Source organism: Ctenocephalides felis, unplaced genomic scaffold (assembly GCF_003426905.1).
Source record: "Ctenocephalides felis isolate EL2017-DRISC unplaced genomic scaffold, ASM342690v1 CF-g0.4_SCAFFOLD_01886, whole genome shotgun sequence".
In the NCBI taxonomy this organism is placed as follows: Eukaryota; Metazoa; Arthropoda; class Insecta; order Siphonaptera; family Pulicidae; genus Ctenocephalides; species Ctenocephalides felis.
In genome coordinates this window covers 100,134,796-100,160,802 of record NW_020538040.1, presented here as the reverse complement: position 1 = coordinate 100,160,802, position 26,007 = coordinate 100,134,796, and the positions used below count along the sequence as shown (strand labels likewise).

The 26,007-nt window shown below is 28.4% G+C and overlaps 3 protein-coding genes across 4 annotated transcripts in view; 2 read left to right on the top strand and 1 right to left on the bottom strand.

Annotated features, from left to right (window-relative positions):
- LOC113375588 (cilia- and flagella-associated protein 57-like) overlaps positions 1-15,711 on the top strand; it is a 60,652-nt gene extending 44,941 nt beyond the window's left edge. Inside the window, 10 exon segments of the mRNA XM_026615521.1 lie at positions 3,127-3,360; positions 5,503-5,736; positions 8,641-8,781; positions 10,891-11,175; positions 12,207-12,323; positions 12,382-12,496; positions 12,579-12,869; positions 13,150-13,319; positions 14,165-14,344; positions 15,370-15,711. Coding sequence (XP_026471306.1) covers positions 3,127-3,360; positions 5,503-5,736; positions 8,641-8,781; positions 10,891-11,175; positions 12,207-12,323; positions 12,382-12,496; positions 12,579-12,869; positions 13,150-13,319; positions 14,165-14,344; positions 15,370-15,711 — 2,109 coding nt within the window.
- Positions 15,712-15,983: 272 nt separating this feature from the next.
- Positions 15,984-17,978, bottom strand: LOC113378754 (very-long-chain enoyl-CoA reductase-like). The gene is made up of 4 exons (XM_026619338.1): positions 17,837-17,978; positions 17,413-17,771; positions 16,914-17,130; positions 15,984-16,648 (listed from the first exon to the last, which is right to left on the bottom strand). Exons 1-4 carry the CDS (start codon positions 17,840-17,842, stop codon positions 16,328-16,330), a joined length of 903 nt encoding a protein of 300 aa, XP_026475123.1. The 5' UTR covers positions 17,843-17,978; the 3' UTR covers positions 15,984-16,327.
- A 1,607-nt stretch (positions 17,979-19,585) lies between these two features.
- Positions 19,586-25,796, top strand: LOC113376747 (heat shock factor protein-like). Of its 2 annotated transcripts, none has more exons than XM_026616787.1 (9): positions 19,586-19,796; positions 20,643-20,751; positions 20,831-20,955; positions 22,841-23,047; positions 23,376-23,641; positions 23,734-24,246; positions 24,555-24,726; positions 25,094-25,193; positions 25,273-25,796. In XM_026616787.1, exons 1-9 carry the CDS (start codon positions 19,692-19,694, stop codon positions 25,440-25,442), a joined length of 1,767 nt encoding a protein of 588 aa, XP_026472572.1. In that variant the 5' UTR covers positions 19,586-19,691; the 3' UTR covers positions 25,443-25,796. The 2 variants fall into 2 exon arrangements, with proteins under 2 accessions (XP_026472572.1, XP_026472573.1); XM_026616788.1 differs by having other exon boundaries at positions 24,555-24,657; positions 25,273-25,793.
- The last annotated feature ends 211 nt before the right edge of the window (positions 25,797-26,007 follow it).

Here is a 26,007-nt window from a genome sequence, read left to right as displayed (position 1 = left end):
GCGATCAGGCGTTTTACACATAAAATGACACTTCACTTATATATTATCAAGCCATATCCCAAAGATGCAGTTATGATAACATCGTTTTTTTTTACATCCGTGCGTTTTCTAAGTTAGGTTTTTTACCTAAAACACTTGACTGCACAGCAATCCCATAGGATTTTGAAAGTTTTCAGTAACAGTTATATGAAAACTGCTACGTAACATAGCCTTGTCACATTGGCTGTTTCTTTCTAATTTGAAAAAGAGTGTTAAACTTTTCGTCCACATTTAAGCTCAAACTGAAAAATCAAAAACTGTTCGAAAGATATTAATTGGGAATGATACTGATTAGTTTTAGGTGAAAATCTACCGAGCCATTTTCTTGTAGTTAAACTGTTGAAAAAAAATTTTGAGTCGATTTTTATGAAACTTTTTTTGGCCATATATATCATGGTCTTATAGATCTTACTGAAATATTACGGCCTTACGATAAGTAGTTTAATTTTAAAAATTAGATGATTCACTTGGTGTAACGATAGATTACTTGGTCTTAATGAACATACTAAACCATTAACGTCCTACGAAAACACGTTCAATAAAAAAATTATTGATGTGTGAAAATTTGCTTTTAGAAAATACTCCGAGTTAATGTGTTCGTTCGTTTTCAATTACTTCTAATCACTCATAAATTAATTTGTTTATTATTGATTAAGTCGATTATTTACACATATCGGGAAGTTCATGTAACTTGCCTCAAGGCTAAATATCAATACCAACTAGTTTAGTAAAACGTTACATTTTTGTTATTATTAATTTTTCATTATAACGCCTAATATATTTTTGCTCAACCATGTTATTTTATACCGTTCGATCACTTAGCATTCGATTATCATTAAACGAATTAAATAGAATCTCTTGGGAACTGAAAACGCACAGGATAGCCACGAGGCTAGAATTACAATCTTAATGGTGATCGGCCATCCGCATACGTACGACACCAATTATTATTTCTAATTAACGCGCTCCCGGAAGTTGTTATCTTTTATGCAGTCATGGCGTTCGGAAGATACTGGGGCTTCCGCCCGTTGCCAAATTACTTTTTTGGATTTGAATTTTGAATAACAAATTGTTTGGTGTTACGACATTTGATTAAAAGTTTAATTTTAAATACTCTTCTAATTTGTAGAAAGATATTTTTAAACGGTACTGTCAGTGCGATTTGATACACATGTACTGTAAGTTTAAATGCACAATTGTTCTTAATCATAACCACTGAAATATTTATGTTTCTATGATTATTTAAGTGTTAAGTAATAGACTTAAAATCCTCTATAGATTTCATTCATGATTCGTTTACCGGTTATATTATTTATATATTTAAAATTATTAATCATAATTTCATATTTATAAATAATTGGAACTATTTTTTATATTTTTATATTAATTTAACTCTAATTATAACAAAAAATAATCTGCAACGAATAACTAAAAAAATTATATGTGATGTAAAATGATAATCGTGAGTACGCGTTTATTTAGTATATCAGTTTAATGTTTACACAAGCACCTATCACATTTCCTTTAATAAGAAGCGATAAGTATTTTATGAAAACCGCAATGTAATATTGAATCAACGTATTATTTCACATAAAACTAATGATATGTAAAGTTGCAGTCTATATCTATTTTGATTATCGTTTGGAACATCTTTCATTTATGTAAGTAACCATCTGTCTGATAGATTTTTTAAGAATTAAAAACATCTTGAAACATGAAAAGTACTAATTTAAAATTACATAAACAGATTTTTTTCATCTGATAATGACTGTAATAATTTTTAGACAGACTTTTTAAAATTATAAATAAGGAAATTTATAAAATCTTCTATTATATATTTTATTTTTATTCAATAACGGCAAGTTACGATCATTAAAATCTAGAAAATATTATGTAAGTATATAACTATACTATAATTTTTAATGGAATAAGTTATGTTGAAGATGGTCAGATAGTTTAGACTTTAGATTATCCAGAAATAATATGTCGGCATTTATTTACACTATTGTATATTTATAACAAAACTTTAAAAACATCAGTAAATTCTTTCCAATTCAATTAGCAATTTATTCGGAGATTGGTGATGACAAAAAGATAAAAAAAATCTTTTAATTTTTAAATACCTTAACCCAAAATTGTATGTAGCTTCTGTAATTCATTGTGTTTGTTTCAAAATATATGTCTACAGGGTGTCCCAGACATTGACGTCAAGCCGAAATAGGGTGATAGTCTAAAATAAAAATAGAAAAAAAATCTCACGCTGCTTGGAAATTATATGCTTCTAAGTGCAAACGGTTTTAGTAAAATTATGACCATTTTTCGGTTATTGCGGTTAATTGTTACTAATTATGTTAATTTAAACTTTGGAACCGCAACCGCGTATAAAATTTCTCAGACCACAATCAAAAACAATAACACAATTGCCCTAAGTATTCACGAATTAAGATTTTTGTGGAACTATGAGTTTAAAATTAAAAAAGTCGACTTCGAGAGACACTCCTTTAAAAAAATTTACTAGCGTGTGTTAGCAAGTTTCATCAAAAGTTAGCTCATTCAATCAGGATTGTAAAATGGTAATATACCTGTGAATATTATTATTGGAAAATTTTGAGCATAAAAATAACCGAAAAATTAGTAAATTGTTTAAGGAGGATCTATCAAAATCGACCGAATATGAACATTTTTCATAGTACAACAAATAGTCTTATTTCTTGAAAACCTGGGGCACTTGTGGTATTTTTTTAATGTGCTTCTACTAAATGTTATTCATGGTTACGGTTTCAAAGTTTAAATGAACAAAAATTAAAAGTTAAGCACAATAACCGAAAAATGGTCATAATTTCAGCAAAGCTCTAGGAAGCACATAAAAGCTCATAATTTCCAAATCACGTAAAATTGTTTTTTCAATTTTTTTTTTCAGGACAGTTAAGGTCCTGAAGTACTAACATCTAATTTCGGTTTGACGTCAAAGTTAGGAACGCCCTGTATAATGATATAGAAGATATAATGATAAATCAACAAATGATTTATCCAATATATTTATCAAAATTGACGTGCATGCAGAATTAATTATTGGTTACCTACCCCCATAGAGACGGCACACGAGCATACACGGTGGCGAGCGATGGTTATTTGCGTGAGATTTGCGATTCGACCATCATCAGACAAGTTATCCCGCGTCAACCGCAGCACGTGGGTCTCCTTCCTGGTCAAATGCCCCCTGCTCCGACCATGGATTGTATGGCGATGGCACGCAGCGATCTTATGTTATTCGCAGCAGGCACCGGCGGATCGGTGTTATCCATTCGATTTCCGCTACAGGTATAAAGAAATATTCAGTTGTTAGGTGGATAATAGAGATACGTTCAATGTTATGATGTTAATCACAGGTAACACTATGCAATAGAGTAATAATTTGTACTACTATTCTCATTCTATAAATATTGTTATAGTTAATCAGACGAGTAATTAAGTATCTCAAATGTTCCAATATGAATCATTCTGATTGAACTGAATTTTGAGTACTTATTTCGAGTACGAGTAAATATTTCATTACTAGTATGATCATGCCCTATAATTTCTCGATTGCCTACCTTATATCTACTGTTTCGAAATAACAGTTAAAAATAGTGTCGTCGCAATTCTAGAAATTAGTAAATCTCCATTCTTAATAATAGTATATTGAAGTCGATTATTTACACGTGTCGGAAAGCAACTTTCCTGAAAGGAAAATATTACTTACAACTGGTTATTTTTGAATCGGTAAGTCTCTTCAATAAGTGCAGATAATAAAGATATTCGTTACTATATACATTATTGATGAGAAACGCTCTTTGTCGTGAACTAACAAAAATACATTTAAACTTGATAAATTTTATTTGCATTATCAATATTGGAATATCAAACTAAATATGTGTAAGGCGAATAGCTTGAGTGACAAGGTTGAAAAAACGATAGAATAGTCATGTTCAGTACATGACAATTTCCTTTATGATATTGTCACTTTGCATAATGTAAATATAAATTTTCACAGCTGAACATTTGCTTACATGACACATATACATAAATGTGCAATATTCTGGCGAATTGCATTAAAACATGTACCAAAATGTTTCAGTATTGAAAATAGATAAAATTTAATTATAGAATTACGAATTTGATTAAGTGATAAATCGCAGAAAACATATATATTTGTAATATGTACACTGAGTAGAAACAATCGATTAAAATATTGTATTATAAATTGTTTATAGACAGAAAGTCAAAATAATATTTATTATAAAAATTAATAATTTTGGATATTTTCGCATCCATATATTTATTCAAGTTTTAAATTGTTGACGATGATACCGTAAAATTCTATTTACGAAGTTAACGGGAGTATTGCAAGCTGGATTTATTTTGAATAGAGAAAAGGAAAAAGTTGAATTAAAAAAATATAACGCGTAAACTTAAACAAATTTAGTCATAAGTAATGAAACATTTGTGAATTATATTCAAAGTATGTCAAATTCTTAGAATGCCAGTGAAAACAAGATTGTAAGCATGATTTTCTACTTTTGTAAACAAAATGTTTGATTTTAGAAAATAAATAACGCGTAAGTTCGAGCATATTTACAAGTGTTGTAAAATTATTTGAATATTTTTTCATTGGATTTAAAGATCCTTGGAAATTCTTAGGTAGCTAGCGGAGGTCAATATTGTAAGCAGAACCTTTATTATGTTTAATTTTATCTAAAAATATCGCCATAGCAATAAATGAACATAATTGTAAGGGTGATAATATTTTTTATTTTTATTCGAACCTTTTTCCATAGATTGAACTAGTGTATACTCGTAATGCGTATGATCATTGGCTAATAACAATTTTAGAGAAAAATAAAACAAATTCACTAATTTCACGATGTTTAGAACGTTTTATGATTAAACCGGAAAAAATAAAGAAATGAAAAATATTGTTGTTTGAGATGGATCTCGGCGTGCCTGTTCGTTGAAGAATTTACCAGTTTGCAATATTTTTATACGCTATAAAATTGTATAGTGATAACACAACAATAAGAAACTATAAAAAATTGATTCGCAAAACCTTGTTGTGACCCCTGATTCTGATACTCCTCACCTCCATTGAATTGAATTTATTGCAAACTGGTAAATTCTATGAAATATTGTTATTTTAGTCAAAGAACTAAATATTAGCTAATTAATTTTCAAGTCTTTTTCACCCAATATCTTACCAGCGCATCTTATTATGTGTTTGACGAATATAACCGTACGATTCGATTCTAAAGACATAAAACAACAGTACATAGTTTGAAAGCTCTATTGTTAATTGGTTAGTATATCTTGGAAATTATAAGAAATCCAGCAATAGTCAATATTGTTAGCAGAACGCAGTGCAAGCATAGTTGTAAGTGTTCGAAACATTTTTCCAGTAGATTTAAAGTATCCCTTGAAAATTGTTAGGAAGCCAGTGGAGGTCAATGTCTGGAATACAAGCTCCACAATCGTCCGATAGTGAAGATGCGTCTATCATACGACGATCTCAATCTGATAACAGTGTGTGATGACGGTTCGGTAGCGATTTGGCGCGTTGGGAATTGCGAGGGACGCACTGGAAAGCTAGACAAGGATTTTCGTTATTGCCAAGAGATACTGATGCCCAAAATCGAAATGCGCGAAAAAATGGTCTTCATCACGGTAAGTTTCAAAATACATATGCATATTCAAGTAGTCTATAATTAACTTCCCGTTGAGCAAGTTATAGTAATCGCAAAAAAAATTAAAAATTAAAATTTTTATATATCTTGAGGTTTCTGGACATTTTGGCATTTCTAAGAAAAAACTGATGTATGTGTGTGTGCGGATACAAAATTTAATCGACAATTTCGAGCACACGGTTCAACCGATTTCAATTATTAAAAAAACATTCGATTCCTATTAATAATAAGACGTGCTGATTAGTTTTTGGCACATGTAGGTCTAGCCGTTTCGAAGATATAAAAAAGGCAAAAAGTGCCAAAAACCGTAATTCAGTTTTTAAGAGAACGGAGCATCCGATTTTAATAATTCAAAAATACATTTTACTTGTATTGATGAAATGAACAACTGGTAAAATTTGTGGACAGGCAGATCCAGCAGTTATGGACTCTCAATAAAAATAAGTTAAAAAAGTGTCATTTGGCGGTCAAAAATGTTTATCAGCTATTTTATCGATATTTTAATAATGTGTATCAATTTTGTTAATATTTCTATTGATTTCGTAACATCGTTTAACCGTTAGAAGGCGACGCGGCGCTTACGCGCTTCGAGATTGCTTTGAAAAGTTCAAAATTTCCAAAATAGTTCAATCTCAATAATCTAATTTTCTAAAATTTCTCAAAAATCTAAATTTTTCAAAGTTTAAAACATATTTAATCTTTTTTAAAAATTTAATTTTTAATACGAGAAGTTCCTGCAATTTGCCTTAAAGCACGATGCCATACACCACTAGTTTTATATTTTGACGTAAACGGACTATTATCATGTGATATCATTTTAAAACCTTTTACTACTATGTAGTAAGATAGAACTCATAGATTTAAAACTTTTTGCATTTATACTATAAAAAACAAAGAATTCAAAATAAAAAATATAGTGAAAACAAATTATACCTTATTAAAAGCAATCCCAGGCTTTTTATAATAAGTGGAAGATATGACAGTTTGTTTTCTCAGACAATGTTTATTATTATATTTATTAATGTTCACTTTTATATTAAGTTACATTTTGTTACAAACAAAAAAACTAATATTTTATATTCTGAATCAAATTATTTATATTAATTAATAAATAAAATGAGCAGATTAATTCGAAGTTTATATTAGATGACCTACAGAAACGGACATAAAAATTGATTCTAAGAACCTCGCTTTTTCATCAATTTATTATAAAAGCCAATATTTTAGTGAAAATTATTGTATCGTTTTGTGACTCGTTTATATCAGTTAATAAATAAAACGAGCTATGTGATTTTAGAATTAATTTATTGCCTGCATAGTTCTGTTTTGTATAGTGGATCTGTTGCTTACCTCACTAAATGAAATAAACATAAAATATTAAATAAAATATTAGTAAATACTAATTAGATTATTAATTAATTAGATTTTTAATCTGTTAATGTTTTAAAAAGTAAGCAAAAGGAATATAGACGTCGACGAAGTTTTTCCAAAGATTATTATACAATATAAATAATCATAGTACAATTTCCTGAAACAGTAAATCGCATGCATAATAACTAAAGTTCAATTAAACATTAATTAGTTTAACCTCCCCAAGCAGCCAACACCATAGCGAGCGCATTCATAATGATTGGATGTATTTAATTTTAATAATTACTAGTAATTAACACATTTCCCGCATTCGGATAATTACTTCACGAATTAATAATTTTCTAATTACAGTATTTACATGCATTATCGCTTTAGAGAATCAAATTTAATCATTCAATTTCGTATATTGTTTGCTCATTTGTACATTGCGTACAAAGTTTTTGCGTAAACACGTAATTATGTTCGGAATTATATCAGGGCTTACAGACGTAATATATTTGTAGTGAATGACGGTAAATATTATGTAGATTTTATATTATTTTCAATAAAAAAATAAACGATTTTGAATTTAAATTCACGTGAAATTATTGACATTCTGTGAATATTTACCAAAACACACACACATACACACATATATATATATATAATATATAATAAGTTTTTCTGGTATCCACCCAATTATTAAATTAATTACTAAGACAGATAATTCATTAATTTAGTTAGACAATTTGACTTTAGTTTGATTTGACTTATCTTCCGCGCCATAAATAAAACAGTTTAAATACAAATCACCATAACGCTAACATTGGTTTGTGGCATTTTTATATTCTGATAAGACATTTATCTATTCATAGTTTTTAATTTCATATTTTTTGTTTTATAACTTTATAAGTTATCATCAGTTAGTAAAGGATTTATATCTAATTTGTATGTATCGCACTGAACATGAGTAAAATCAGAACGCGCAACATATACTGGAACTTTTATTTAATAAATTGGTCGGATATTTAAAAAATATTCATTCATAGTTAGATATATATTCAAATACATATGTATACATACATTGTTTAAGTTTTCCTAGATAGCTATTATTATTTATGATTTTTTTTTTCTAAACGAAAATAAAAATTAAACTAAAAATGTAATTATTTAATTTTCACTGAAACGTGATATAACATGTCCCCTTTTCAAAATTTGGATGTAAAATTGATTCTAAATTCAACACTCACAAACTAAATTGTACATTCACTAAAAATTATATTTGAAAATGCGTCATGCTACAGATGTTTGCCATTGAGAGGTTGTAGGGAAAGTATATATTCATAATATAAATGTTTTGAATATATACTTTTCCTACATCCTCTCAATGGCATATATATATATATATATATATATATATATATATATATATAATAAAAAGAAAAAATAGATTTGTATATGTTATAATAGATGAGAAAAATTTCAGAAACTATAGCTAAATTACTAAACTAACCGAATCTTTTATGATCAAAAGGGTTTAGAGAAACGGATGCGGGAAATCGAAAACGAGCACGCTTATCAGATGCGCCAGGGAGACGCTTTTCATTCGGAGAAAATGCGAGAAGTGCATCGGGGCTATTGCGACGCCATCGAGGAACTCAAGGAGAAAAATGAGGTGATACAGATCTTGATTTCTTGCCCAAAAAGGCAATTTGTTTATCAAAATAACGGCTCGCATACTAATAAAATATTTTGTTTTTGTTGCAATTTTTTATAAATTTAGTAGCTAAAATAATATTGATTTTGAGTATATGAATTGAATAAAAATAAAGTCTACGTATATATTAAACGTTTTTATATATTCGTTAATTATTATTCACAATTAAAAAATATTAAATAATTGTTTATAGTATTGCTTCATTTCAATGTCACATCTTCCAAGCATGCCAAGAATATACTAATAATAACAGTAATTTATTTAGTTCATTACTACAAAAAAAATCAATTATTTATTAGATATAGTCTAAAATACTCTTAAATATCACCGATTACAGCTTCCATTCGAAATATAAATAAATGCATAAACTGGAATACTATAGGTTCATGATATTATTCTTAAAGCTTTTTATTTATAAATTGTCGAAGATTATTTAAAATTTAATATTTATAGAGAAGATAAGTTTAGATTATCTAAAAAAACGAGCATTAAAGTCGATTCTAAAATTCGCTATGTTATATTTATAATTTATAAGCAAATTTTTTCATAAAATTATTATATAGTTTTGTAAAAATTATCTCACGCTGTGTGGAAATTATGAGCTTTTAAGTGCAACCTAATACTTTGGTGAAATTATGACCAGTTTTCGATTAATGTGGTAAATTTTTACTATTTGGACTTTAAAACCGTAACCGTGAATAACATTTCTAGAACCACAATCAAAAACACGTAAAAAATGACAATGCAATAAACCTAGTAATTTTTTTTTATAATATGTAACATTTTTATATATGTAATATAAACATTAAATTATTCAATAAAATCTTATTTACTTTATTACTTTACTATTACTTTATTTACTATTAAATGTAAACGTATATAAGGTATTTCATTATAGTTGCAAAATCCCATTCCATAAAGTATTCACCTATATACTTTCAAATTTGAATAATTAATTTTGTGCAAAATCCCGTTGCGATTTATTGTATTCAAAAATATGGGAATATAAAAAAAATATTTATAATTCAAGTAACGCCATAAGTCTATGCCAAAGGGGTTAATTAAATACTGAAGGTAATTATTTTTAGCCGACTCGGATTTAATGAACAAATTCTAACGAATTAATGAACAATGTATATTTATGAAAACGCGTAAAGGTGGTTTTGCTACTCATTAAATTTTAATGAGATGATCATAGGTGAAAATTACATCGTGGTTTACAAAAGCTGCTTCAATTTGCATCGGGACTACATGCAAAAATCCCTCACATCACTAGCTTTATTATTTATTAAGCAATCATTTCTCAAATGAGATATTAATAATTCTTTACTTCGCGTCGTATGTTGAATAAGAAGATTTTTGATAAGAAGACTACGGGTTAAAAAATATACAAGTATTATTCATAACAGAAATCTTTTTCGTGTGCTAATTAATACTATATTTTAATAAATACCAATTCGTCCTATACTATATTGAGGAAAACAAATAATGACAGTTACGGCAAATAGAAATGTCGGAATACATTCTACTTAATTTGTCGCTAACTATAGGCATTTAAGCAGAGTCAAATATTCGTAATGTGCATGTTAAAAATGTTACTGCAATATTTTATTTATTATTCAAAAATATTTTAATGTTATTAATTTATTGGTTGAAAGAAAATAGAAAGTTATACTTTATCCATAAAAAATATTAGGAACAATATTTCAATACTAATTCGATATTTAAAAAAATAACTCTTATTTAAAAACATTATATATTATATTTAATAATATATTAAAATATTATATATTAGTTGCTCAAAATAAGGTAAAGTATTATAATAATACAACATTAGATCTATTTTCGGAGTTAGAACATGAACTGTATTGAATATGTATCTGTTTCTATTGCTTAAATGATGTTTTATACCGCTACCACTTTTTTTAAAAAAAAATACAAATAAATATCAGTAAATAGCCTTTGCAATACTTATTACATAAATTATTCCAATAAATACACAAACTCAAACTCTCTCCTGCAACTCCTGTAACACATCAAATGCTTATTTCAAAATATATATCTCAGCAACTCGAAATGGACCACACTCAAGAATTGAATGCGATTAATTCCGAGATCCAAAAAACTAAAGAAGAACACGACGCCGCGGTACAAGAATTGGAAGTAGCTTTCAATGAAAAATTAATTGTCGAATATGATAAATATTCTCGTTTCGAAGATCGAACGAATCAAATGCGAAAAGATTACGAAGCCAAACTAAAAGATTTGGCAGCTCAAATGGAAGCAGCTCTTCAACAAGCCGGGGAAGACCATATGGCTCAATTGGAAGACAAGAACCTTGTAATCGAAGAGGTAAATGTGAATTTAATGTATATTTATACACAAAACAATTTCTTTAAACTTGTTTTATTCAATAATATTTATCCATTGTCGGTGTAATGAAACATACTATTTCCTTAATTTTTTTGAATCATTCAAATGCTATAAAAACTATTGAACTTATTTTCATGAGTTTTGATCGGATTTCAAAATCACGAACAAAATAACATGGTGTTTTATTTTTTAATGATATATACTTATTAAACCACTTGCGCTGGCAAGAAATTTACCGACACGTGTACAAGAAGGGTAACTGGCTGGACTAGTGTTCGATGTCTAGGAGTGGCCAGGAAAAGATTTATATTTTCTAAACTAATTTATTATCGACCTAGGACTTAATATAGTTCTTTAAATAACTCTCCAAAATGGTATAGTTTATCGAAATATTGGAGTTTCGAATATGCCTCTTTTTGACCAATAAGATTGAATATTTCAAGGCGTGAAACACGTTGAACTGATTACTCCGACAAGACTGTGACAATCACGCTCAACGTCTGACAGGATTGTTATTATGGCTTTCTTCATGTTATACAAAGGCGAAAACGTTATTAAAACTAGTCGATTTTAAATAAGGCTACTGTGTCATTTTAACCATATATACCATTTTGTCCGTATTTCCCCTAATTATTATAATATTATAAAATTTTGTTAATAATTGCACAATAGTATAGTACTAAATCCAAAATTTCGTATAATAATTACATTTTTGCAATTACCAGATCAAGCAAAAACGTGGTTATTTATACCTGATATAGCCCGACAAAAATCCAAATTATACTCTGAATTAATCAAATCGGTTGTTCCATTCTCCCATTAACTTAAAAATCATTTTGTAACCTATATATAAAATAAATAATGATAATTGGTAGATTAGATATATTATTCCGCCATATACAAATATTTATTCATATATGTTTAAATAAATATTTTTATCTGAATCATTAGTTAATCACATTCCTACAATTCATAAGTTTGGATCTATATTACCAATCAAATTTATATAGTTGCAAGCAGAAATTCGTCAAAAAGAACGCGAATGCCAAGAAGCCCAAAATCAAACTCAAGACGATGCTGATAGAGAATTAATTGATCTGAAAACGACTTACGAAACTAAATTAAAGGTAATACGATTGACATCCTATAGTAAATATAATTTTCAATCATCATAATATATTTAAGGCTGAAAGAGATAAAGAGGTTACACTTCGTGGAGATTTGGGAGCACTGAGAAAAAAATACACGGCGACTCAAAAGGAAGTGGAACTTACCAGAGCGCAAGTTTTGAATTTCCAAGGTATGATGTATGATAATTTATCAAGTTGATAATTTTGATTTTTTTAATAAATAAATTTTTAACAACTTCATTTTGTCATTAGCCGAAGTAGAAAAGTTCCAACAAATCATTTTGGGTCTAGAGCAGGACATTCAAGATATGAAGAAAGAAATTGGGGAACGCGATGCTATAATTCAAGACAAAGAAAACAATATTGCCCTTCTAAAACGGAAAAATCAAGAACTTGATAAATACAAATTTGTACTAAACTACAAAATTAAAGAACTCAAAAATCAAATTGAGCCTAAAGAGCGTGAGATTCGAGAAAAGAAAGAACAGATTACTGAGATGGAAATCGAACTCGAAGGCTTACAAAAAGCAAATGCGGGATTAGGTAATAGTCTATTAAAGATAACATTTTTTATATTTTTAACATACCTTTTTAAATACCATTATAGCTATATTAATAATCACTTGTAGAAATACAATATACATATACCCCTATCATGCAATTCTTTGTATCGTAATATGAAAACATCAACTCGAGCTTCGCTTTAATTTTGTTTTACATAAATATTCCTTGAAATATAGCTCTTTTTTAAAGGAGTTCCAGCCGATGCGCAAATATACACATTTAAACAATATAATAGTAATTAAGTTAATTATTTTCCCAGATCTGAAACTAGTGGAAATGACTGAAAAAGTGTCAGCAGCCGAAGCAGAGCTTGCAAAAGAACAACTAAAAGTCAGGCAATCGAACAGAATTTTAACAAATGTGCGAAATGATTTGCACAAGGCGTCAGGAATTTTACAAGAACCCGCCAAACTGCGCAACTGTATTCGGGTAATAATATTATACGTACATATTTATCCTTACGGATTACACTTTATTATCTTTTATTATTTAATAAATGAAAACTAGTGGGGCATAGCATTATGCCTTAAGCCAAATTGCTCGAACTTCCTGTATCGTAATTAAAAATTCGAAATATTTTCAAATCAATTAATAAAATTATAAATACTGTAAAATTATAAGTGGTTATAAAATTAGGCGATGTGCGTATGCTACAAACATATATTTTATTATTAATCATATGAATATATATAATAATAAATAGTAGTCTGCCCAAAGGCAATTCCATGGTATGAGAGCACCACAACACAAATCAATGATTTCCGTTTACCATTAATCACCTTTTATTCGCTCTTTATCCTGTGCTTCGTTTTCAACACCATCTGCATTCTTCTTCTTATAAATCATTTTAGTCCTTCTATTTTACCTTTGAGGATGTCATGTAGAAAGCACTTTTTTCGCAAGATGGATCCGATCCAGTTTCCTTTCTTTTTAAAAATCGTGCTCAGTAGAGATCTCTCATCGCCCACTCCTCTCAGGGCTGCTTCATTTGTCGGTCCACTTTATTTTCTCCATTCGTCTCCAGCACATTTCAAAACTCTCCAGAAGTCCAGATAGTTTTTGTCGTCCTTTGTTAGGGTCCATGTCTCGGATCCATGAAGAATTATGCTCGAGACATAATAATTTATTAGCCTCTTTTGCAAGACGAGCTCAGCATCAGAATGCTTCCCAAGTACTTGGAGTGATCCAAACTTACCAATTGTCGATTTTCTATAATTATCCTCACAAGACACAAATTCAACATTCAATTCATATCTCATTATTCTCTCTCCTAGAAAATGTACCATAAATATGATGATGATACCGATACAGCAAAGCTGCGCCCACAAGACAAAGAAGTCCATGAAGAATTTTCTCGTCAACGTATGCACTTAGAAACTATGATTGCAAATTTGCAGAGAAGACTAAATGCGGGCATCAAATCAACAGGAAAAGATGTTATTAAAATTATGGATGTAAGTTTTCAATTGAATTGTATAAAATAGATTCTAAATATCACTTGTCAATCAAATATGTCGCACTAAAATTATCTTTTATGTACTCAATCCTCGACCTGTTTTAGGTAAGGTTGGGCACATTGTTATAAAAAAAAAAAAACAAATGATAATAGATGGAAAGAAAACAAATGATAATTCAGACCACTTTTTTCAAAATAACGAAACAAGTAACAATAATATGAGATATTTCTTAAAAATTCTTTTCTTGCGATTGTGAATATTTCCATATTGTTATTATTTATTTATATTTTGTCTTGAAATTTGTTATTTGTTGTGATATAATTGTTATGGTTTTCACAATATAGTTTATATTTGCTCAAAGTCAAATTGGACCTTTGTGCCTCGCCCTGTTCTACATATATACTTTTAATTAAATTTACTTTAATTCATCGAATGTTACTTGAAACTTTTCAAATAGCAGGTCAAAGAAGAAATACTTAATTCATTTTTTATCTCTTCTCGCAAGAATTTGAAAATTTTGTATATTTTCAGTAGTATTATTTACAATTATACACAAAATCCAGAATCCAAAAAGAATCTGAAAAACTTGAAACGTAATCAATAAGGCGAAAGACTAAAAAAAGACTTGGATTGGATTATACCATGTTTTCTATAGAAAGTGTATAAAACTTCCAGTTTGATTGTGTTGACAAAATATAGACAAACTAATGGGATTTATTGTTTTTATAATGCCTCATTGTATATAGCATTGAAACAAGACATCCTTATACACTCAAAGTATTAATATTTTTGATTCTCTAGAAATTGTTTAGAATATACCTTACTTAGCAAAGCAATGTTTGCCGGGTCAGCTAGTAGTTTATAAAAGTGAATTACAAAATCGAAGGTATTTTTGCATTGTACCAGTGTGACACATATAACATGTACCACCTTACCCTACTAAAATATGAATCGCACACACATAGAAAGACTTTCACATCGTTACTAAAAATAAAGTAACCAGTAATTTTTCAATATTTCAGGAAAATGTACAATTAATAGCCGAAATAAATTTTTTGCGAAAGGAATTAAAAGTAACCCAGCACCGTGCTGCTGATCTAACTGCTTTAATAGGAGCATCAGGTAAGGCAGTCACACCCAAAGAAGCAAGAGACAGACTCGAAAAAGCTGTTACAGAAAAAGAAGCCATTGAAAAAAGATATGAAGCAAAAATGGTCAACATAAAGAAACTAGTAGACATTCTACGAGATGAAAATACAAGACTTTCAGAGAAGCTAAATGAAAAACCCATTCAAATTGAAGATGATTATACAATTAAAGAAGAAATTAATGAAATATTCACCTTTAAAAGTTTATTTGATTAACTTATATTTTGACACCTCTTGATCTAATAAAATAATAATAGTAGTTTTCGTTTTCTACAAACAAAAATAAAAAGACTCCCCCTATTAATATAAAAGGGGATTTCAGATTAAATCAAATTTAATTCAGTATCACTGCATTCATACAGTATTACCAGAATTAAAAACTCATCTAGAGAAACAAAAAAATAGAATCCTAAAACTCTCAAAATCCCAAATAAGAAGAGATATAAAGATGTATTTAAAAATCTTTATTGAAGATAACATTTCACCATGCACATACATACCACATTCCTTAATATCATATATTCACAACAGATTGAGAATACTAATACAAACAAAACCACTATATCCCACAGTTCACCTTTGGTCAAGGTAACACATTATAAATGCATTCACATTTTCTATAACAACACATTTATATTACAAAATTACCTTGAACAATAAAAAATCAACAAAAGTATAGTAAATATAGTAAAACTTAATTGCTATCATCTCTTAATATTACTAAGTTCATATTATTATTAGCATCACCCAAATGCAAAATAATTGAAAATTAAGTCATTTTATCAATTCCCTTAGAGTATAATTAATGTTCGCAAATATTCTATGAAAAAATTTATAACAAAAATGGCAATATAGCCTTGCGACTCTTAGGATAATTTGGAAATTCTTTCTTATAATTTCTGTGTTTGCCGAGAGCCCACACTGTCATTTGGTACATGCCTGCTAATGCAAATAAACCAGCAGGCAAGCACTGTGTCATTATGGTAAACGCAAACCAAGCTCCAAATTCATATGTGTAATTAGGACAAGAAACAAAGTTAAAAAGTGAAGTAAGTGGGTTATTTGTAGCAACAGGAATCTTACGCACAGTTGATCCTGCTGGTCTTAAATTTCTCAACGCCCAATGTATAGATAGATTGCCTAATTCACAAACCTAAAAAGGGTATAATAATAATAAAAATAGCAGAGAGAGTAATTCACAATTTTTCATATACTCCTAAGAAAAAATACCCTTTCACATTCTTATATCTATCAAATACTTGATATTATTCTATAACTTCACTAATTTATTAAATGTTGATGAATTTCGTAATAATTTTCAATAACATATAAATAATAAAATAAAATTGATTTTAACTTTAACACCTTTTGAATGTTGTAATTTTATCTCATAAGAAATTATAAATTAATTAACTCACCGTAAACAAACCCAATCCAGTATATACTTGATACATGCACGGGCTAGTAAAGAGTGGATGATTGACATGATATGCAACATACATTGCAAATAGCCAATAATATGAACAGTTTTTAAATAAATTGCGTAACGGCATTGTTGCATGTGAAAATCTGTGAATGAACAATGTTTCAAAAATTCTCTTGGCATAGTGAACTGTCCAACATCCAGCAGCAATACTGCAAAATAAATTAAATTTATTCCAACAATACTAAATTGTTAATTTATGTTCTAAAAATACATAAAGTATGTCAATGTGAATAATATCAAGGGCTTTGTTACTTAGATTTGAGTGTTATGTTTTCTATTATATATCAGAAATGTTAAATATATTAGAAATTCAATACATTGTGTAATAATGTTTTAAACAGTTTTTAATGATAATTACTTTTTATTTATTTAATTTGCTTTGATTTAGTAAAAAAAAGAAATTTAATCAAACTATCATTTACAATACATACTGTGCACAAGTGCTCATAGTCGAAATAGTTTGCTCTCCATAAAATATCCATGGTCTTTGATATAACCATAAATACACAACCAAGGGACCTGCATATTCTACTAAAAATACAGTTTTCCAACCAATTTGTGGGCCTAAATCTTTAACATATAATTTGTTTCCTGATTTTACACCCAAGCTTTGTAAGGTATCGTCATCTTTGACAGCTTTTCCTTTTGGTTCTAGCCTTAACGACTGTCGATTCGGCGGAAGGGCTTTGTTTAACCTTTGGACTTCTTTCTTCAAGTCTTTTATAGTGGTTGATGGAGATACACTGCATTTTCCAAATACTTTGGCACCGGTTGCGTTCACGATTTCAACCTAGAAATATTTAATGATTGACAGATTATCGATTATTTGCCATTTACTTAAGTAATATCCAATACCTCCATTGTCTGGCTATAACTAAAATGCGACTAACAAAATTTTACGAGGTTTTCTCTTGCACTATAATGAATTAATTTACAAATCATCAATTATTTATCCACAGTGAACTTTCATAAAAACCAACGTGAAGGTAAGAACAAGTTACACACCTGCGTAAACAGTGGCGTATTCATAGATAAAAGAAGAGTGGGCGTATTCTTGTTCATGTAAAATCTTAAACTTTCATCAGAAAATGCATAATTTAATTAAGATTAATTATTTAAACTTAAAATAAGCTAAAATTTAAGCTTAAAAGAGTCAAATTGGTTCTCGACATATATGGATCAATTAAATTTATTTTAAGAAACATTTTTAGTTTTATTAACTTTCCGAAGGAGAAGTGTTTTATTAACTTTCCGAAGGAGAAGTGTATGTTTTCATATAAAATCCGATTTTTTTCAATTTTATATTTTCTCGACGTTTCAAGCTATTCTGAATCAATGAGACCAAATTTATTGTTTGTTCATTTTGTGAGACGATTTGCCTAACCGTTTCTTTGTAATTTGAAAAAAGTGTTTCGTCGACATTTAAACTCATACTACCGAATCGATTTTAAAAATCAAAATTGAATGATATTGATTAATTTTAGGTAAAAATCTACTGAGCCGTTTTCTTGTAATTAACCGTTGAAAAAAATTTAATTTATGGAACTTTTTTGGCGATATTTATCTTGGTCTTATAGAACTTACTGAATTATTACGGCCTTACGACGTTTAGTTTTCAAAATTCATCAAAGTTTGAGAAAATGAGTAGTTTTTTTGATGTTTGTTAAAATTAAAATTAGACGATTTACTTGGTATAACGATAGAGTATAATTGGTTTTAATGAACATACTAAACCATTAAAGTCCTACGGAAACTGGTTCAATTATAAAAATTATTGATTTTTGAAATTGTTTTTACAAAATACTCCGAGTTAACGTTAGTTTGTTTTCGAGTTAACGTTACTGGGAATACAATTATGTGAAATAAATCTACTGGGAATACTCTTAATCACTCACAAGTTAATTCAATTTTTATTGAATAAGTCGATTATTTACACATATCGGGAAGTTCATGTAACTTGCCTCAAGGAAAAATACCAATACCAACTAGTTTCTATTTTATTATTCGAATGGATTTCTGTTAAGAAGTATTTGTTTAATCAGCACAATTATTATCACCTGTAAAATTTAATTATATATATATATATATATATTTATATATATAATTATATTTTACAGGTGATAATAAATGTGCAGATTAAGCAAATACTTCTTAACATAAATAAATATATAACTAAATAAATATTTCTTAAGAGAAATAAATATATAATTTATATATATATATATATATATATATATATATAAATATATATAAATTAAATCTCTTTTTATTTTTATTTGGGCATAATGCTCTTTTCTTTTTATATTGGCTATGACATTTATTCATATATTAAATATAATAATCAATTCAAGTTTGAAATTTTAAATTAAATCTAAAGGTTAAATCCTATATAATAAAAATAAAATCTATCTAGTTTCAACCCATCTCCAATGCATTTGTCCCTACACAATATTAAAATTTAATGTATTCATTTGTCTGTTAATATTCTGCGCGCCTTCTTTACATTTTGAATAGAACGCATATAACGCATATTCCAGTACACCCATGATCAGTCCGTGATTTTCGAAACATATGACGTTCTCGAGTTGGTAATAGTGCGCTAATACAGATATTTCTGATCTTTCAGTTGTCTCGTATTGCAAAAGTTATGTATATGCTAGTGGTAAAAACTGCGTAAATTAGAAATTGTGATTGAATTAATGCAATAAGTATGCATTCAGTGACTGAATTTGGAAGTACAGTGCCGGCTTTTTTAGGAAAATTATGGCGACTTGTGGAAGATCCAGAAACAGATCATTTAATTTCATGGAGTTCGGTAAGTGGATTGAAATTTAACACCTGACATTTTTGGAATTTTAGAGGTCTTCTCGCTTTGACACCCACTTTTTTCATTAGGATGACTAATAATACCTTAGTATTCATGTCTTTATATGGACATTATCTGTGTAATTTGTTTCTAATTATCTTGGTTGTTTTGTCGATATTACAAAGTTTGATTACTCAGCACTTATTTATTATCTTGGTTGTTTTCTATTTTGTAATAGTAGTAACAGCGGTATTTTGAAAACATTAACGTCGTGATTCATTTGATAGCTAAAACTTTAAAAGAAATATTTCCTATTCTGCTCTTAATATTAAGATTGTAAAATCCTGATAAAAGATCCTTCTTTTATTATAACTTTGGAAATTTAATCATGGCATATTAAATTTTATATGTCATATGGATTATAATGCCGTGCACATTAGTGCATGTTCATTATTATATATATATCAAAAACAATTTGTTATGTTTAATACAATTTTATTATTAATATATATTATATATGATATAATTTAATATTATAACCTCCAAACAACTATACGAAATGTCAAGTAAATTTATAAAAATATTTGAAAGGAATCTAAAAATGTAACTACCACAAATATAGAATATGTGAGGAATGGTTTTTGATAATTAACAATCAAATAAATTAAATGCTAATATGTAAAAAATATATAACAAAAGCTGCAATGCTCAAATGTATCTTTTAAAATAATGGCCTTCAATTGAAATTTTTGTTATAATATGCAGAGGACTATTTTCAAGGTCTCACTTTTGATCCATGTTTAAAATTATCCATAATTTGTGTAATTCTTAAGGTAATATGGTAAATTTTTATAGGATGGTTTGAGTTTTGTGATTCGAAATCAGGCTCAATTTGCACGTGAATTACTTCCTCTGAACTACAAGCACAACAATATGGCTAGTTTTATTCGACAATTAAATATGTGTAAGTATCATAATTAAATAACCATGAGTCATTTAATAGTTAACATAATTAAGTATACTTAACACTGATATATTTTTAGATGGTTTTCATAAGGTTGCTTCTGCTGAAACTGGTAGTCTCAAATTTGATAAAGACGAAATTGAATTTTCTCACATGTGCTTTTTAAAAGGCCATCCATACTTGCTTGAACACATAAAAAGAAAGGTATTTTATTTTATTTTGGAGCTATATTTAATTTAACACTATTCCTACCAGGACCGGTCAAATGACCGTTTTTGATTTTTCGATTAGTATTTTTCATATCAAACGTAATTGAATCGTCATCAAACTTTATGACTTTTCCTAATATGTGAGTATGAAACATTTTTCAATGTTAATTTGTTTTTTCAATTTTTATTTTTGGAAAAAAAATTGTATACTGTCTTACCTACCGCGACCGGTCATTTGACCGGTAGTACGAAAGACGATGTTCGGACGGGTTTTTTTATAGTAATTGTTAAGAATATGATCGAACTTACAAGAAAATGTAAATTCAGAAGAATTTAGACTGGTAAAAACTGCTTTCTGCAAATTTACATGCATTTTTTTCGATTCTGTATGCACGCTGCGCAAATGAGGCAAGCAGTATAAATATTGCATTTCTACGGTATAAAAAGTGGGTTTTCTCATTTTTGCTCAATGTCTATGTGTAGACAATTTTTTACGAAGGAATCCAAACAACAAATTGATAGGTTTTGTTTTGAATCCAAAAGTTGGTTCAACTACCTTGACAGCAATCAAAATTGTTGTAAAAGTCCACGTATTACTATCGACGAACATATATTTTCAATAAAGGTAAGGTGTAAATTTATTCAACACATGTTCAATAGTATTCAGGAAAACGTATAATTATTAGTAACTGTTCAATATACGATGTAAATATAATTATGCCCAGCAAATCGCACAAATGGGGTGTAAAATTTTGGTAACCATCCAGTATACGCAGCAAACTAAGAATTTCTTTGAAAATTTATAACTGATGAAACCGTATTATCAAAATCGCTAGTACGACGTAAAAAATATACGTTTTTACCATCCTACATATAGCTAAACTTTTAGTAAAAAAAACTGATCGTAGGTACAATTGAAGCAATATAACTGCTATAAATACTGGCAGGACTAAAAATCAAGGACTTCAACACTCAAATAATATTTACAATTTTGTAAGATAAGAAAGAAGATTCTAATTTTCACTTACATACACATATGTTGAAAAAATTACAGTAATATGGGAGTTAATTCAATTGGTATTAGCGTCGGGACTGGTGTAGATGTCATTCATAAAACAGTCAGAAATCATTCGGTAAAATATGAATTTTAGAGAGAATTCATCAAGGATTTACAATATTTTGGATTTATTCAGGATAAATCCATTGTTGTCACATAAACAAATTACGGGAAGACAATGTACAAGGCTGGAACTTTCTATTCCAATTAACTTGCCGTATAGTTGCAACAAGAATTCAGAAAAAAATCAACTAAGTACAAGTACAAAACAGATTCCCTAAAAGAAAATATTCCAGATAATGCTTTAGAAAGATGATAGGGCAAACAAAATCAGCCAAAAACGTAAAAAATGCGTGTGCAGAAAATACACTCTGAGAAAAAAAATCGTGAGAAATTGGATAAAACAGTATAAAATGTAGATTTTGCATTCTAAAATAAAAGAACAATATTGTATTTGTATTTATAAACTCTCAAACTAGCATTAACTCTTCATTCAATACCCAAAAATACCGATTTAGCATGACCGGTCATTTGACCGGTCGCGGTAGGAATAGCAAACATGAAATGTCGGTAGGAATAGTGTTAAGTATAAATATTTTCATTGTTATACTGCAAATTTTAGTTGGATTTGTTAATATTTAAACTTGCTGCAAAGAGTAATCAATAATAATTGTATTATTTATGCAAGTCATAGTTTCATGTAGAAATTTTATAATAACAATAAGTAGAGAGTTATGATAAAACTTCATGTTATATAATGTATTTCACTTTTATAACATATTTTGTCATCTCCAAAATATGTCAAATGTTAATTTATTCTTAGGTAACAAATGTAAAATCATTGGAATCAAAGTCGATATCAAATATAGAGGAAGTGAGCAGAGTATTAAATGAAGTAAAATCCATGAAAGGCCGACAAGAATCATTGGACGCACGTTTTTCTGCAATGAAGCAAGAAAATAAAGCGTTATGGAGAGAGGTGGCTGTTTTAAGGCAGAAGCATTTAAAACAGCAGCAAATAGTTAATAAAGTAATTGATTGAAGTATTAATTATTTTATTAATTGATTAGTATTCATTCATAATACGTCTTCACACTTAGTTTTACTACAAGAAAGCTCAGATTAAGATTTTGATAATCATATTCTTCGCACTTAAGAAAAACACTTCGAGATGTTTATTATATATATATATATATATATATATATATATATATATATATATATATATATATTTTTTTTTTTTTTTTTTTCAATTAAACCTTAAAAGTAACCAGTATTAAGAATATTTTTTTGCATTTTAATTTTACAAAGAAACATACTTTTTGATAATAAAACACTAACCAGGTATTCATTTATAGTTAATTCAATTCCTTGTGTCTATTGTAACACCTGGCCGTGCAGCTCATTTACCATCTATGAGCATGGGAGTGAAGAGACCTTTTCAACTTATGCTGGGTGACAGTCCCAATCCAGCAAAAATTGCAAAGACTAGTTCAAATAATGTTACAATTGCTAAAAAACCAACAACAACTAATGGACCCACAATCCACGAATTGGCAACTGAGAGCTCTGGCAATGAATTAGCAGTTGAATTAGAAGATTGTGTTGAGGATGAAGAATATGTGTAAGTGATTTTCCTTGATTGATTTCCTTTTATGTAACATAATTAATATAAAAGTTTATGTAAATGCATAATATTTAAAATTTTCTTCTTAGCTTAGGACCTTGTACATCGCAACCTATAATAGCCAGCCCAAGGTCAACTGGTCAGCCAAGTCCAAATCACTTAGAGGATGTTATACCTGTTCAATTTGTACAAAATGCTCCATCAGATGAAGTTCAGCATTTTGTTGCAGAAGAAATAGACCCACTAGAATTATTAAATGTCAATAGTATTGCTTCAGCATCAAGTGGTAAATCTGCAACTAATACAAACAATGATGAAGATACCACATCTAAGCTTTTATTATTTGATAAAAATAAAAAGTATACTTCGGTTAATGAAGATCTTGTTGTTCCCGATATTATATTTGAGGATCAGAATATTCGGGAGCAAACCGTAGAAAACTTAGATCCTTTGGTCAGTGGCGGAATTAAGCTAGATTCAGGAAACAACAACAACCAAAGTTTAGTTAAACGGAAAATGTCCAAAGAGAATCTCACAAATGATATGGCATTAGCTACAGTATCTTCTGCAAGTCATAAAACCTTAGATAGATTAAATTCAAAGTATGTGCAACTTCTGCTTCTAATTTATTCTGACTTTGTAGTTCATTTTGACTTTCATACTAAATTTTAAATTAAATACATATATTTATATCATTTTAAAAAAATTTTATAAAATCGTTTAGATTTAAAAGTTATTTATACTTTTTTTTCATTATTAAATAAAACAAATTATACATATTTGTTAAAAACTAAAACATTAAGTTGGTTTTAAAATTATGAACTTATATCTAATATGTTACTTTTATTTATGTGTTATATCATTTTAATTGAAATTATCTAGCATATTTAAAAAATTGTGAAATTTCTAGGGATGATGTAGATCAGCATTTGGAAAATGTACAAGGCGAGTTAGAATCTCTCCGAGATTTACTTAAAGAGGAAGGATATCTGGATGCAAATGCTTTACTTGGGGTATGTGGTACTCCTCTACCTGGAAGTTCAGTGCAAAGTTTAGCTGTTGACACTGGAATGTTTTTTAAGGCAAGCACGCTCATATATGACTAGTTTTTGTTTAGCATAAAACTCTGATCATTTTTTGATTAAGTTAACAATAGTGAAATCGCAGAGTTGTTGAGTTTTAAACAAACATCATTTATACATAAATGAGCGTGCTTGATTTATATATAAATAATGTTATACAATTCTTGTGAAAGCCATGAATCATTTGTTGACATTTTTATGGTTTTCTGGGAGAATATCAAAGTTTACTAAGATGTTTCATTTTGATTACTGTTCTTTGAATGCACCTGCTTACACATGGCACATAATTCATACCTAAATGTTATTTATTATGTTTAAATTTGTATTAATTTGTTAAAAGTATATATTATTTTAAATAATTTTTCAGCTATTTGGTAGTGATGATCCTTTGTCATATGGTATTACTATGAATCCTTCAGATTTAACAGAAGATGACTGTGCACGATTAAGGAATTATAATGAAAATGGTAAATATAAAAAAAGGCATTTTTATTAAAAATTATTGTCATACAAAATTTATTTAAATACTTTATTTTTGCATTTCAGCTGGTTTAGAATTAATGACATATTCAGGAATGCAACCAGATTTGGTAGATTTGAATGAAATGTGGGTGAATCAAGAACTTGAATCTGATGTAGAGAAAGATTTGCCAAAGACAGCTGAGGAGCTGCATACACCACAAGTTGGACTCAGTCTAGCTCCGTTTGAAAAATAATCTAAATTTAAAACTGCCTGGCTGTGTACAGAACTGAGGTTAGTTGTAGTAGTTTCTTTTTGCATTATAATTTTTGCTTGACATTCATAAAACAAATTGTACTATTCACTAGAATTGTAAATTAAAAAGAATAGTCATGCAATTTTAATACCAATATGTTAAATTTTATTTATTACATTTTTCTCAATTTATTTTAGAATTTTACTTAAGATTGGCACTCATTCATAATGGGTTATGTATATATATTTTATATAAAATTTTATGTATGGGATTTGAGTGATAATCACTCAGCGTGAAAATAATGGTTATTTTAAACAATTAATTTTAAGTGCATTGCAATTCTTTTGCTTGCTAAAAAAAACTATGCTTATTCATAGTTAGGAATTATTGTTAAAATGCTGTTGAAGTATATGATAGAATATTTAGATTCTCAATATTTTCATAATTTATACATATATAAATAGATTTATATTTATATGAAATGAATTGGCAGGATCATTCTTGAGCATATTGTAGATTTATTGTATAAGCATTTCGATATAATTATAAACATTTTTTGAATATG